Below are 15006 nucleotides of genomic sequence, written 5' to 3'. Positions count from 1 at the left end.
GTTGCTGCTCACGTCATCAGACACCTGAAATGACAAAAGCTCCTGGACTCTGGCTCTTTTCTGCTGCTGCTGGAGGACTGCACTGTTGGTAAACTTCGCACAGAAAGGGGACTTCCTGCTCCATGTCTTCATTGCAGCCAGTGCACTGCAACTGCTCCCACGGCTATGCTGTGTCATCAGCCCCCTCAGGCAGAGATACGTTGATTTCTGCTCAGCTTTCTAACTTTTTTGTGTCTGGCTGCATTTTTAAAAGAAATCGAAAACATCAATGCTTGTTCACCAACTTCAGAAATCTGGGTGTATTTTCCACCCAGAAAAAAAGATCTATAAAAGAACATTTACTTCCATTGTTTCCTTGTGAAATAGAAAAAAAAACAACTTGTAATTACTTTGGCTATTTGCAACAAACAGACAAAAGTAATTACAAGTTATCGCTCTGAAAATTCTATCTTCATTTCCACCCTCATCAGTAGTAATTGAACTATCACATAGTGTTCAACATATTGTGAAGCACCTGGCCAATCCATTCCACTTTCTAATACCAAAAAAAAAATCCTCACCATTGCAGAATATTACTTTGGCAAAATTATGAATTCACAGGGAATGGTTTTCTGGCAAATGCCCCCTACAACTGTACCATAAGAATTAAGGTATTGGGCTCTGTTTATTATATGAAAATGTATTATTCGCTATCTTAGTGGGGTTGACAATGCTCAGTGTGTGCAAACATATTTCGGCCCTCTTATATGCTAACCATGGAAGTTAAAAATGACAGATAACACAACATTTACCACAAATCAAAGTAACGTACTGTAACTTCTAGGGAACTGTGGGGTACAATTCCATGGATTCCACCCTCCAAAGCAGCCATGTTCTCCAGGGGAAGTGATCCCTTTCATTTGGGAATTGGTTTTAATTTTGGGAGATTGCCAGGTGCCACCTGAAGGATAGCAAGCCTCCGTACTGGAGCAGCTACAAAGCACAGCAGCATCCCAGACACCACATCTCACTAGTTCCCTCGGGGGTTTAAAAGGGGGTTACCAGCCCTCAGCCTAGAGTTGCCAATCCCCAGGTGAGGCCAGGGGATCCCCTGGTTTGGAGGCCCTCTCCCCGCTTCAGGGTCATCAGAAAGCAGGGGGGGAGAGGGACATGTCTGCTGGGCACTTCATAATACCCTATGGAGACCGATTCCCATAGGGCAGTGGTCCCCAACCTTTTTGGCACCAGGGACCGGTTTTGCCACCACTGCCGCTACCACGGCCCACCCTAGGGTTGCCAAGTCCAATTCAAAAATATCTGGGGACTTTGAGGGTGCAGCCAGGAGCAAGGGTGTGACAAGCATAACTGAACTCCAAAGGGAGTTCCGGCCATCACACATAAAAGGGACCGCACACCTTTTATATGCCTTCCTTTCACAGGAAATCATGAAGGATAGGGGCACCTTCTTTTGGGGCTCATAGAATTGGACCCCCTGGTCCAATCTTTTTGAAACTTGAGGGGTATTTTGGGGAGAGGCACTGAATGCTATGCTGAAAATTTGGCGCCTTTACCTCAAAACACAGTCCCTCCATAGCCCCAGATACTCGCAAATCAATTCTCCATTATTTCCTATGGGAATGTCTTCAGAGGGAATAATAGTTTCCAGCAGACATTTCCCTCCCCTCCCCTCCCCCCGCTTTCTGATGACCCTGAAGCGTCATCGTCCCCCCTCCCAATCAGAGGTGGGGTTGAGGCTTGGCTCTACCACTTCAGCTGGAACCAGGCTGATTCTAAGTTATTTTAATAGCGCTGAAGGAGGCGTCTCCCCCCCTCACTTCCAGAAGTGAAGGAGGGGGCAAAACTCTTCCTCCTCCAGCCTGCTCTTCAAACTACTGAATCAGCCAGGGCCCTGGCGAAGCGAGTAGGGCTGTCTCCAAGATTCCTGGCTCCTCTGCTCATGGGGAAGGGAGCGGAGGTGGCAGGCCATGGTGCCTCATGCGTGGGGGACGGAGCGCGGCGCTGCGAAGGCAAGTGGGGGGGGGGTTGTCGGGGATAGGCTTCCCAACCCTCCTGCCCTGGTGGGGGACCCCAGGATTTACAGCCTCTTCCCCCACTCTCCAAAAAAACGGAAGCGGGGGGAGGGGGGGAAACGACACCAATGAGCGTGGCGAGCCGCCCCATCTCGGAAGAGCAGCTAAGGTGAACCGGAGAAGAGACGGCAGCCGCGCAGCGGCGTCGCCCACTCTGCTCCGCCTCTGAGGTAAAATCAGTGAAGGGGAGGGTGGAGGCAGGCCAGGAGCGTGGCGAGCCGCGAATCTGGGTCCTTCTAGGACCTGGACTCGCGGCTCGCCACGCTCCTGGCCTGCCTCCACCCTCCCCTTCTCTGATTTCATCTCAGAAGCGGAGCGGAGTGGGTGACGCCACTGCCGCCTCTTCTCTGCTTCACCGTAGCTGCTCCTCCAAGATGGGCTCAGCCCGCTCCACCTCTGAGGTGAAATCAGAGAAGGGGAGGGTGGAGGGAAGAAAGACATTTAAAAAGGTGTGCCGTCCCTTGAAATGCGATGGCCAAAACTCCCGTTGGGGTTCAGTGATGCTTGTCACACCCTTGCTCCTAGCTCCACCCCAGTGTCTCCTGGCTCCACCCCCAAAGTCTCCTGGCTCCACCCCCAAAGTCCCCAGAGATTTCTTGAATTGGACTTGGCAACCCTAGTCGGGGGGGTGGAGGACAGGGAGTGGTGGCCCAGTTGCTAACAGGCCACGGCCTGATAGTGGGCCGCGGCCCAAGGTTAAGGGACCCCTGCCATAGGGTATAATTGATCTGTGGGTATCTTGGGCTCTGGAGGGGCTGTGTTTTGAGGTAGAGGCACCAAACTTTAAAAGGTATGTGGTCCTTTAAATGTGATGGCCAGAACTCCCTTTGGAGTTTAATGATGTTTGTCACAACCTTGCTCCCGGCCCCACCTCCAATGTCTCCTGGCTCCACCCCCAAAGTCTCTTAGCTCCACCCCCAAAGTGCCCAGATATTTCTGGACTTGGACTTGGACTTGGCAACCCTACCTCCGCCTCATCACCTACACCCATGCCCGCACAGATCCTGATTGCCAATTGGGGTTGCTGTGAGGATTTCTGAGATGTGAAGGTCTTTGAACGCTCTTAGGCAAGGTCCCCAGTCTGGTTGAGCCTGTGGACACCTTGGGAATTCTAACATAGAATGGCGGCCGGGGGCGGGGGGGGCAGCTATGAAATTGCTGCCACAAAATGGCTGCTGCTGGAGGCATGGCCTGCCCCCAAATGGCTGCAACAGGTTACCTTCAACCATACAGTGTAGACTCTTGTGCTGTGGTGGCAGCTGCGGCTGAAGCAACGCTTTAAAAAATCTGCACAGGCAATCAACTATCCAATGGCCGATCTGAAGCCTTGGTGGTCTAAAGCAGTGGCCCCACCCACTTTCTACAACCCCTTGGCGAGCACCAGGTTGCTCTTATTTGATTAGAGACCCAGCAGGGCCCAGGGAAGTGGGTGGAGAACTGGCCAAACCAAGGAGACTTGGTCCACAAGTAACCAAGTCTCTCTTAAGCTGGCCAGTCCCCAGGTCTGGGCAGGGGATCCCCTGGTTTTGAAGCCCCACTTCCAACAGCCACAATGCATCTTTAGATCTCAAGCAGAGTTAGAAGCTTGCAAATGGCTTCTCATTTGGAAGGGGTGTGCGTGTGTGCCTTTTAGGGGTGGAATTCTAGCAGGAGCTCCTTTGCATATTAGGCCACACACCCACCTGATGTAGCCAATCCTCCAAGAGCTTACAAGGCTTTGCTTGGAGAATTGGCTACATCAGGTGGGTGTGGCCTAATATGCAAAGGAGCTCCTGCTAGAATTCCACCCCTGGTGCCTTCACATCTCAGCGAGAATGGGGGGGGGGCGAGCAGGAAGAACCATGTGTGTGAGAGAGGAAGCCCTGTCCCTAGTCTGTTCCTCTTGCTTTCCTTTCAGAACCTGTTTGGGATCGGGGCCTTTATGACCCTGCAAACAACTCTGGAACTCAGCCACAGGCCAGTGGACACAATCAAAAAATGGCTGCTACAGGAGGTGGAGCCAACCACAAGTAGCAGGGAGGGAGGTTATATATAATTCCTCAACATTTCAGGCAAATGCTCTGTTTAACAGGATACCCTTCAGTCTGCACAGCCAATCAGAGGAGAAAAGCCCCACCTGGCCCCACCCACTTTCTGAAAAACACTGGGAGGCTCCGGGAAGGGCGTTGGCAGGTGCCTGGTGCCATTGGGGACCCCTGCCCTAGAGATCACTGGCACTTTGCTAATGTTATCCTAGCCTAAACGTAATTCTAATAATATGTGATCCCTTTTATTAACAAGCAGGCTGCATAGCAGGTGCCCAAACACCCCCGTGTCTGACGGTGAAGGAGCCAGCGGGGAAGATGGGTGCTGAGGCTCCGCTGTGCACGGTGAGGGAAGGATCCAAGAGGGAGACTTTGTTCTCCCTCCTCCCCTTGTGCAAACTCTTTTTTTCAAGAAAGGGAACACCAGACAAACAAAGCGCTCCTTTCAGAACAGCAGCCCTCCTGGTTTGCCGAAAAACAGAAGACTCTTCTAGCAAACCGAGAGGTGCTCATTGAATGGGTCTGACAGGCACAAAAAGACGCTGTTCTTGTTCCAAATATTGAAAGGCAGGCGACAGACACAGGGGAAACAGGAGGCGCTCACTCAATGAATGAAAAGCCCCGGTAAAATCCTTCCAGCAGAAGCACAACAACAGTGCGAATAAATGACAAAACGCCCAGAAGTGATTCTTCAGGGTTCTGCTGCACATTTGACTCAAAACAAACCCAGAATGCTGCTGCAGTCTTTTTGATGTGTTTCTCAGCTGGAACAGAGATTGCGGAGGGCACCCAACCACGCCATTGGTCAGGGCTTTTTTAAAAGAAAAGGCCCAGCAAGAACTCATTTGCATATTAGGCCACACCCCCTGACATCACCATTGTTTTATGCAGGGCTTTTTTGTAGGAAAAGCTCAGCAGGAACCTGTTTGCATATTACACCACACCCCTTGATGCTGACAACTGCATTCCTGCTCAAAAATAGCCCTGCCGCTGGTTTATTTAATATCGACATCATTGACAGTGCTGAGTTGGGGGATTTGGGGTGGAGCCTGGGGAGGGCGTGGTTTCAGGAGGGGAGGGGCTTCAGCAGGGCATAAGGCCAAAGAGTCCCCTCTCCAAAGCGGCCCTTTTCTCCGGGGGAACTGACCTCCGTACTCTGGAGATCGGTTGTAATTCCAAGAGACCTCTGGGTCTCACTTGGAGGCTGGGATAGGGGTGTGCATTCGGTTTGGCCGAACCGAACCAACCGTCGAATCACCACTGATTCAGCTGTATACAGAATCACATACAGCCGATTCCAGTTGGAATGACTCCCCGTATACTTCCGTATATATATATTCGGAAGTATATGGAAGTCAATGCAAAAGGCAGGAAAGGGGCTTCTGCAGCCTCAGGGGAGCTGCTTGCCTCCTTTCCCGCCTTTGGTAGCCTTTTCCCGCCTCTCCCATAGCCTCCCTGGGATCAGGGGGGGAGGGGGAAGAGGAGCCCCAGCACCCTATCCAAAGCATACATTTGCAAAATGCATTGCAAATGCATGCTTTGAAGGGCTGTTGTGTAGCTGATCCCCCAGCCATCAGCAACATTGTTGTTCTTTTGATCTTTGATCTTACTTGGATACCCAAGTAAGCACTGTTGTCTGGCCAATCACAGAGCAGTGCTATTTTTTGAAACTGCTCTCTGTAGGGCCAGAGAACCTTTTTAAGGAGTCTGCCTGGCTGGACTCCTCCATTGCTGCTGTGTTGGTGTGAGAGAGAGATTGTGCTGTGCTGGCCCTTGGCCTCAGCTGCTGCTGCTCTCTCTCAGCCTTACCAGACTTGCCTGGAGTAGAGAAGACATCTAAAGGTAAGACAGTCTTGGGGTTCTTGTTTTTATTTTAGTTGGTAAAAGGACTTTTTAAGACTCAGAGTCCCTTTACTTATCCAGATTTGGGTGGTGGGTACCAGCTTATTTGGGGTTAGGGATGGGGTAGGGGGTTCTGCTGGGGGAGGGGGCTTGGGGGGGGGTTGCCAGTTTGCCCATATCTTACTTTAGTGAGAGGACTTTTAAAAGTGCAGTGTCCTTTTACTTTTCCTGATTTGGGTGGCTTGGATTTCTTGGGGTTAGGGTGAAGGGTTTTTTTTGGGGGGGGAGGGGTTGGGAAAGTTCCTGTATTGTTAAAAGTTAAGTTTTCTACTGTTTTAAAAGGATTCTGTGTTTGATTTGTTGCTGCTGTGTTGTGCTGCTGTTGTTCCTTTTCTCTTCTGGTTCTGGTTCTTGGGGGGGGGTGCTATTTGGCCTAATTTTCATTATTTAAAAGGCCACTTTTTAACAGTTGAGTTTCTTGGCCTTCTCCTGTTGTCCCTTTTCCTGGTTCTGTTTTTTTTTGGGGGGGGGGGGAGCTGGTGACAGACCCAGAACCAGCAGGCTTGCTGTGCTTGGCCAGCTCTCCCTGTGTTGTTTGGGGCAGGGCTGGAGAGCTGGCATCTGTAGATTTTGTGTTCTGTGGCAGGGAAGCTGGCACCTGGGTGAGAGACCCAGAACTAGCAGGCTTGTTGTGCTTGGCCAGCTCTCCCCATGTTGTTTGGGGCAGGGCTGGAGATCTGGCATCTGTAGATTGTGTGTTCTGTGGCAGGGAAGCTGGCACCTGGGTGAGAGACCCAGAGCCAACAGGCTTGTTGTGCTTGGCCAGCTCTCCCCGTGTTGTTTGGGGCAGGGCTGGAGAGCTGGCATCTGGGTTTGCTGCAGCCAGGTCTGCAGAGCAGACCTTGAGCAGATTGTGTTTTGTGTGGCAGTGACGTTGCAACTGGGTTTATATTGGTTCCAGGCCTGCAGGGTTCTTAGAGTAGATTGAGGGATGTAGTGCATTTGGGTCCTATAGAGATTCTCTGGTGTGAAGTTAGGTTTGGCTTTGGGTGCCCCAGGAATTGGACCCCCTGGTCCAATTTTTTTTTTGGCCTTGTGCATTTTGTGTGGGACAGTGCCCTGAAGCTGCACAGCAGTTTGGGGGGCTCTTCTCAAAACCTCCTGCTCCCCAGAGCCACTTTCCCCACAACAATTACAGTGAGGAAGTGGCTCTAATTGGTTTTTTCTCACCATTGGGAGCAGTGTTCCTTTTGGGGTGCCCACAGATGGGTGCAGCCTTTTTGGGCCAGGGGGGTTTCATGCTGGGAAGTCCCCTGAAGCTGCCCTGCAGTTTTGGGGCCTCTCCATCAAACTCTGCTCTGGCCAAAGCCACTTTCCCCACAGTAACTATAGTGGAGGAAGTGGCTAATTGGGCTTTACCCATCATTGTTGGCAATGGGCCTTTTGGGGAGCCCAAAGACAGGGACCCCCTGGCCCAATCTTTTTGGGCCTTGGGGGGTTTATAGGGGAGAGTCCCCTGCAGGTCCCCTGCAAATTTGGGGGCTCTCCCTCAAACCCCCTCCCCTCCAGGCGGCTTCAAATATACCCTATTTGCCATTGGTTTCTACCGTATATGCGGCTATTCCGACTACGGAATTCAGAAATATACGGGATTCCATATTTTTCCCTCCCATATACTTCCGAATCCGTGTAAATCCGTATTTATTTTTTTTGCACATCCCTAGCTGGGAACTCTCCCTTCCTCTGAGGAAGAATTCAGAGACTGCGGTTTCCATGTAAGGTTGCCAACTGCCAGCTACACAGCGGGCTCCAGAGGAACGAGGCCAGACAGTCCACCCTCTTAAGGGAAAGTGGTCTTTGCCGTCTGGAGGTCAGTTGCAATTCTGGGAGAATGCCAGGCCCCGACTCATGCTGAAACTTCTGCAAAGTGCCCAGAAAAGGCCAGACAGGGTTACCAACCTCTAAGTGGGGTCTGGAGATCTCCTGGAAGTACAACTGATCTTCAGACTACAGAGACCAGTTCCGTTGGGGAAAATGACTGCTCTGGAAGGAGGACAGCATGACATCAGATTCCACTGAAGTCCCTCCCTTCCCAAGCCCTTCCTTTCCCAGGCTCCACCCCCAAATCTCCAGTGATTTCCCAACCCAGAGTTGGCAACCCTACCTTCCACCCAGCCTTGTCTATAGACACGACCCTCCCTGACTTGCCTGTACATGGCAGAGGACTCTGGAATGGGAGGCATCCTTGGAAAAGACCACTGTGGTGCAAATTTCTCTCAAGGACTATGCCTGTCTTCTCCAAAGGCCCAGCATGGATCATGGGGCTCTTTAGCTTGGAGAAACGTCGACTGCGGGGTGACATGATAGAGGTTTACAAGATTCTGCATGGGATGGAGAAAGTAGACAAAGAAGTCCTGTTCTCCCTTTCTCACAATACAAGAACTCGTGGGCATTCAATGAAATTGCTGAGCAGTCAGGTTAAAATGGATAAAAGGAAGTCCTTCTTCACACAAAGGGTGATTAACATGTGGAATTCACTGCCACAGGAGGTGGTGGCGGCTACAAGCATAGCCAGCTTTAAGAGGGGATTGGATAAAAATATGGAGCAGAGGTCCATCAGTGGCTATTAGCCACAGTGTGTGTGTGTGTGTGTGTATATATATATGTGTGTGTGTGTGTGTGTGTGCATGTACATCATATATATATATATATATATATATATATATGTGTGTGTGTGTGTGTGTGTGCATGTGCATCATATATATATGTGTGTGTGTGTGTGTGTGTGCATGTGCATCATATATATATATATGTGTGTGTGTGTGTGTGTGTGTGTGTGCATGTGCATCATATACTGGCCACTGTGACACAGTGTTGGACTGGATGGGCTATTGGCCTGATCCAACATGGCTTCTCTTATGTTCTTATCCCCCCCTTCTTTGCACATCAATGTGGAATTGGGTTGCCAGCCTCCAGGTGGGGCCTGGAGTTCTTCTGACCTCCAGGCTACAGAGCTCAGTCCCTCTGGATGAAATGGCTGCTCTGAAGAGTACAGTCTATGGCATTACATCTTTCTCAGGTCCATCTCCTTCCCAAACTCTGTCCCCGAGTCTCTAGGAATTTCCCAAGCCTAGAGTTGGCAACACTCACGCAGATGGTCTGTCTCCCTCTGAGGCCCCTGAAATGTGTGGAGCTCACAGGGAGGGGATTTCTGGGGGGGGGGAGTGTTCAGGGCTACTGATTACTGCATCCCCTCGTTACTCGTGGCTGACATCGTCCATCAGGGGATTGGGAGATGACAGAAATGCTAAAGAATTTCCTTATCATTTGTTTGCTACTCTACTCAAGTGAGATGGCTCTGAAGTTTTCAGCCTCCAAGCCACCAGTAGAGGATGTCCAATGAGTGGCCTAGTAACTTGAATTTAGACTTTAGTATAGTGCAAAAATAACCATTTAATGATAGTGCCGTCCCTTTCATAATTAAGACATCAGGTGAAACATCTTTGATAAATGCAATGTGCTCCTTTTAAAAAAGTTTTTAACTCGTATTTAAAAGTTCTGGACTTGTTGTTGTTCAGTCGCACGGTCGAGTCCGACTCTTTGCAACTCCATGGACAAAGTCGTGCAGTATGTTGATAACCTGACTGTCAGATAAGAGCACAGTTAATCCTCATGGGGGGGGGGGGGGAGAAGGAGGAGATTGGATTTATACATTCTTCTTCGCTCAGAGCATTTTACAATCTCCTTTCCCTTCCTCACAACAGACACCCTGTGAGGGAGATGGGTCTGAGAGAGCTCTTTCAAGAACTGCTCTTGAGCAGAACAGCTCTGAGAGAGTTATGACTGACCCAGAGTCATTCCAGCAGCTGCATGTGGAGGAGTGGGGGATCAAACCCAGTTCTCCCAGATTAGAGGACTTAACCACTACACCAAACTGGATCTATGAACGCAAGCTCTGAGGAACTATCACACACTGAATAATGCACTTTCAATCCACTTTCAATGTACTTTAACTGCTCATTTGCAAGTGGATTTTGCTGCTTTCACACAGTAAAATCCAGTTGCAAAGTGGATTGAAAGTGTATTTTGCAGTTTGTTTGTCTGTTAGTAATCTAGGTCTGGAAAATGCCCAAACTTCTCTAAATTGGGTAAATAGCAGAATATCATTCTACAAGGGCCTTAATATTGCTGGCACCTACCTGCTGGAATTAATAGCAAAGCTTAATTTTGGTATTAAGAGGCCATCAGATTGTTTTAATGATTTTATCTGTTTTTAATACTATGTTTTGTTGATTGTTGTTAGCCGCCCTGAGCCTGCTAGGGGAGGGCAGGATATAAATGCAATAAATAAATCAGGAGCTAAGATTATCCAACCAGATAGCTAATTTTACTAATATCTCTACCCATGGAGTTACTGTTTGGGGATTATATTCTTGCAGCAGGTGAACTCCTCCCAAGATTAGCTAAAGTCACTGTAAGGGAATTCTTTTGAAGTGATCATTTCCCTGTAACATTTGAAGTGGTAGGGTAACCAGGAAAGCATAAATGACATCAAAAGAGAGATTATTGACCAATTACTGGGTGCTTTTCAAGCCTTATTTTTGAAGGATGAAGTAATTGTAAGAAGGGTGGGAAAGGTGGCAGGGTATAATCGAGAATGTCAGAAGGCTAAATCAAAACTCAAGAGACTTCATCACAGAATGAAAGCTTTCTGCTCTCATCACCAGACTTCCAGTTGCCAGAAACAAGCTTGCGGGAGGCAGCGGCATGCAAAAAAGCACACACATAAAACTGGTGCAGCTAAAATTGGATGCCCAATCAAAAAATCCACAATTATCTTGGAGAACCTTTAATGATTTAAATCGGCAGTAGAGGGTTCCAAAAGTGAAGAGAAAAATCTCTCCAGAAGTATGGGTGGACTACTTCTCTCACGGGTGTGGAAGTATTGAGGCTTGTCATAACATCTCTTTCACACATGCTAAATAATACCGTTTCAATCTGCTTCAGCAACTGTTTGCACGTGGAGTTTGCCATTTCATACAGTAAAATCCAGTTGCAAAGAACATTATTTAGTGTGAGTAAAAGCGCCCTGTAATTTAGCATTAGGTAAATAAGTATGGGAGAAGGTTGAACCTGAAAAAGTTCTTAGCTTGAGTCATCATCTGAAACCTGGTGAGGCTGCAGGGCCTCCCAGGATTCTGCCCCCGCAGTTATTTTTGAAGTCCCACTTGGTGGGCCTTCCCCCGGCTTCTTTCTTCACTGGGTTGGCTCAAACAGGTGAAATTCCTGCAGACTGGCAATCATTCCTCAGTTGGGGTTCCTAACTATAAAAATAGAGGTATCCGCTCAGACTCTGCAAAATATCACCCTGCTTTCTGTTCTGGGTAAGCTATATGCAACACACTTGGACTTTAAACTGAAATCTTGGATGGATATTTACAAAATCTGGAGGCCAGAACAATTTGGGCTTAGGAAGGGCGTTTCCATAATGTATCATGGGATACTTTTGTCACATTTGGCGGAAAAATATCTAAAGGCGACTAGACCATATGCTGCCTTCTTTGATTTGAAGTCAGCATTCGATACAATAAACAGAGAAAAGCTATGGGGTAAGTTACAAATGTATGCAGTTTTTTGATGATTGTTGCATTTAATTCAATTATTGTATACAAATAGAACTTTATAGGTTCAATGGTCAAAGCAGGCCCTTCTAACAGAAAGAATTCCAGCGGCTGAAGGATAAATTTTGGCTCGAGCACTCTTTGCAGTCTGTATCAAGATGTTAAGAGCCCCGTGACACAGAGTGGTAAAGTTGCAGTACTGCAGTCGGAGACCTGAGTTCGATCCCAGCAGAAGCTGGTTCAGGTAGCCGGCTCCAGGTTGACTCAGCCTTCCATCCTTCCAAGATGGGTAAAATGAGTACCCAGCTTGCTGGGGGGGAAAGTATAGATGATTGGGGAAGGCAATGGCAAACCACTCCATAAAAATTCTGCCATGAAAACGTTGTGAAAGCAACGTCACCTCAGAGTCAGAAACGACTGGTGCTTGCACAGGGACTACCTTGACCTTCTTATCAAGATGTTCAGCCGTGTTAGTCTGTCTGTAGCAGCAGAAAAGAGCAAGTGTCCAGGAACACCTTCAGGACTAAAACAATTTCTGGCTGCAGGGGAGGAACTTTCGTGAGTCACAGCTCACTTTGACTCATGAAAGCTCCTTGCCTGCCACAAATTGTTTAGTCTTTAAGGTGCTCCTGGATTCTTGTTTTTTTCTACTGCTTTCTATAAAGAGCACAGTATAAAGAGTCCTCTGCAAAGAGGACCTGAGACCCTCTTTGTCAAAAGTGAATGCAAAGGCTCTATTGCTGGGAGGGCATCCTCTTAATCTAATGCTGGATGATGACGATGACGACAACAACGTCTCCTTAGTGACATCAACTAGGAAAAGGCTTAATTACTATGAAATGGAATTATTTAGCACGAGTCAAAATAAATCTAAAATACAGAACAGGGAGCGGCTGCCGAGACTGGAGTTGGAGCAAGTCGATTCTTAGAAATATCTAGGCATCCATTTTGATGCACTCATGACATGGAAAATCCATTTAAAAACATAAAAAGGAGCTTTCAGCTTCTAATTCCTTGAGGAAATGTTATTTTATGAAAGGTGGACGGTCCTTTTCAGCAATGCTCCAAGTATATAACTCCAAAGTTATGACCTGCAATCATATTATGAGGCATCATTACGATTGTCAAAGATCTTGAGAGACTGCAAATGAGTCTTTTTCTAAGCATATTGGGAATTCCCAATTGCATCTCCAGTTCAGGAATTAGATCAGAAACTGGGTTTGTGCTCCGTACAATCAATGACATGGAAGTATGCAAGAGTCCAGAAGCGCTTTAAAGACTAACAAAATTTGTGGCGGGGGATGAGCTTTTGTGAGTCGTTGCTTTGTACCTGCCACAAATTCTGTTAGTCTTTAAGGTGCTCTTGGATTCTTGCTCTTTTCTACTGCTACAGACTGACATGGCTATCCATTCTGATCTATCTCCATGTGATCAGCAAAAGAAAGGAAAGCACCAGTCGTTTCCGACTCTGGGGTGACGTCCCATCACAATGTTTTCACGGCAGACTTTTAAAGGGGTGGTTTGCCATTGCCTTCCCCAGTCATCTACACTTCCCCCCCCCCCCAGCAAGCTGGATACTCATTTTACCGACCTCGGAAGGATGGAAGGCTGAATCAACCTCAAGCCAGCTACCTGAAAACCCAGCTTCCACTGGGGATCGAACTCAGGTCGTGAGCAGAGTTTAGGACTGCAGTACTACAGCTTTAACACTCTGCGCCACGGGACTCTTAATATGTGATCAAGATGTGGTTAAAATATTTTTGCTAGGACTCCCTACTCAATTAGTATGCTTTATGAAACAAGACTCATTTTATCATAAAAATGCTTTTGGGGGCAAATTGTGTTAATTAGAATTTTCAACAGATAATAATTCACTTTATTATTATTCTGATCACTCACTGAATACAGTCAGTGAAGCTATTTTATTGCAAGATTGGTCTGGGCTGCCGACAGATTTGTATAGGAAGTGTTCTCCTCTGTATTACAGGTATATTCCCACTACATGTTTTATGGTTGCAAATTATACAAAACCCTAAACATACATAGTTAATTATTTTATTAGCAAAATGCAATTCACTTCCAACAGCCAGATGTATTGGAAAGTTTAAAGCCATTCCCTTGATGGCAAGAAAGTATTCTTGCGCTCGTGGAACAACAGAAACTGTCTCACACGTGTTGTCACGTTGCCCTTTGTTTGTGAAAGCCAGCCAGGATATACCAGGAGTTTTTATTAATCCTGACGTTCAGCGTTCTAGTAACTATATTATCTCGAAATTGTTGTTTTCTAATGATATGGTTGCAAGCTGTTGCTAAATTTCTTGCACATGTTTTTAAATAGATCCCAGAAGGCAGCCGTGTTGGTCTGAAGCAACAGAACAAAGCAGTACACAAGTGCACCTTTAAGACCAACTCAGTTTTATTCAGAATCCAGCTGACATTCTGAATAAAACTGAGTTGGTCTTAAAGGTGCACTTGTCTACTGCTTTGTTCGATGTTTTTAAATAGTCGTAGTATTTAATGATTGCTTGATTTGTTCCCCCTCCTTTTCTGAATCCTACCAGCCTATGACTGAAGGGGTAGGAAATGAAAAAGTATTTATTTTATGGGTGGGTCGGCGAGCCCCTGGTAGTGCGTCATGCATTCCTTGAATATGTGAATACGTCATGGTGAGAATTTCAGCCCTGCAAACAAGAAGCAACAGACCTTACATGAGGGTCCCTGGCAGTCTTGGCAGGGTTTACCAGAGAGGTTTCCTCTTTTCCGACCTGTTGAAACAACAGCTGTAATTTAGAATTGTGCAGAGTTAAGCAGCCTCCCCACCAAGACACCATTGCGCATTCTGAAGTGGCCTCTTTGAGTTAAGGCAAACGTTGCTGCAGCTGAACGCAATCCAAGTCCTGCAGCTCCTTAGAGGGCAACAGAACTGCCCACAGCTCACTTCATCAGAAACAAGTGAGACTGAAGCTCTATCAGCCCTTATATCCAGGTCAGAAGGTGGGAGGCGTGTTACAGTTGAAGTCTGAGTCAGGATGCAGAGGTACGATGCAAATAGGGTTGCCAAGTCCAATTCAAGAAATATCTGGGGACTTTGGGGGTGGAGCCAGGAGACGTTAGGGGTGGAGCCAATAGCAAGGCTGTGACAAGCATAATTGAACTCCAAAGGGAGTTCTGACCATCAAATTTAAAGGGACGGCACACCTTTTCAATTCCTTCCTTCCATAGGAAATAATGAAGGATAGGGGCACCTTCTTTTGGGGCACAGAATTGGACCCCCTGGTCCAATCTTTTTGAAACTTGGGGGGTATTTTGGGGAGAGGCACTAGATGCTATACTGAAACTTTGGTGCCTCTACTCCAAAAAACAGCCCCCCAGATACCCACAGATCAATTTTCCATGATTTTCTATGGGAATAAATCTCCATGGGGAATAACAGAGTTCCCAGCAGACATT

The 15006-nt window shown here is 47.6% G+C and overlaps 1 protein-coding gene across 1 annotated transcript in view; it reads right to left on the bottom strand.

Moving 5' to 3' along the window:
- LOC132578270 (band 4.1-like protein 4B) overlaps nucleotides 1-15006 on the bottom strand; it is a 95987-nt gene that overhangs the window by 54593 nt on the left and 26388 nt on the right. The window contains exon 4 of the mRNA XM_060248194.1: nucleotides 14260-14321. Coding sequence (XP_060104177.1) covers nucleotides 14260-14321 — 62 coding nt within the window. The remainder of the gene's footprint in view (nucleotides 1-14259; nucleotides 14322-15006) is intronic.

Source organism: Heteronotia binoei, chromosome 10, assembly GCF_032191835.1.
Source record: "Heteronotia binoei isolate CCM8104 ecotype False Entrance Well chromosome 10, APGP_CSIRO_Hbin_v1, whole genome shotgun sequence".
NCBI classification, from domain to species: Eukaryota; Metazoa; Chordata; class Lepidosauria; order Squamata; family Gekkonidae; genus Heteronotia; species Heteronotia binoei.
The sequence above is the reverse complement of the archived record's forward strand: the minus strand, read 5'-3'. Positions and strand labels throughout refer to the sequence as shown.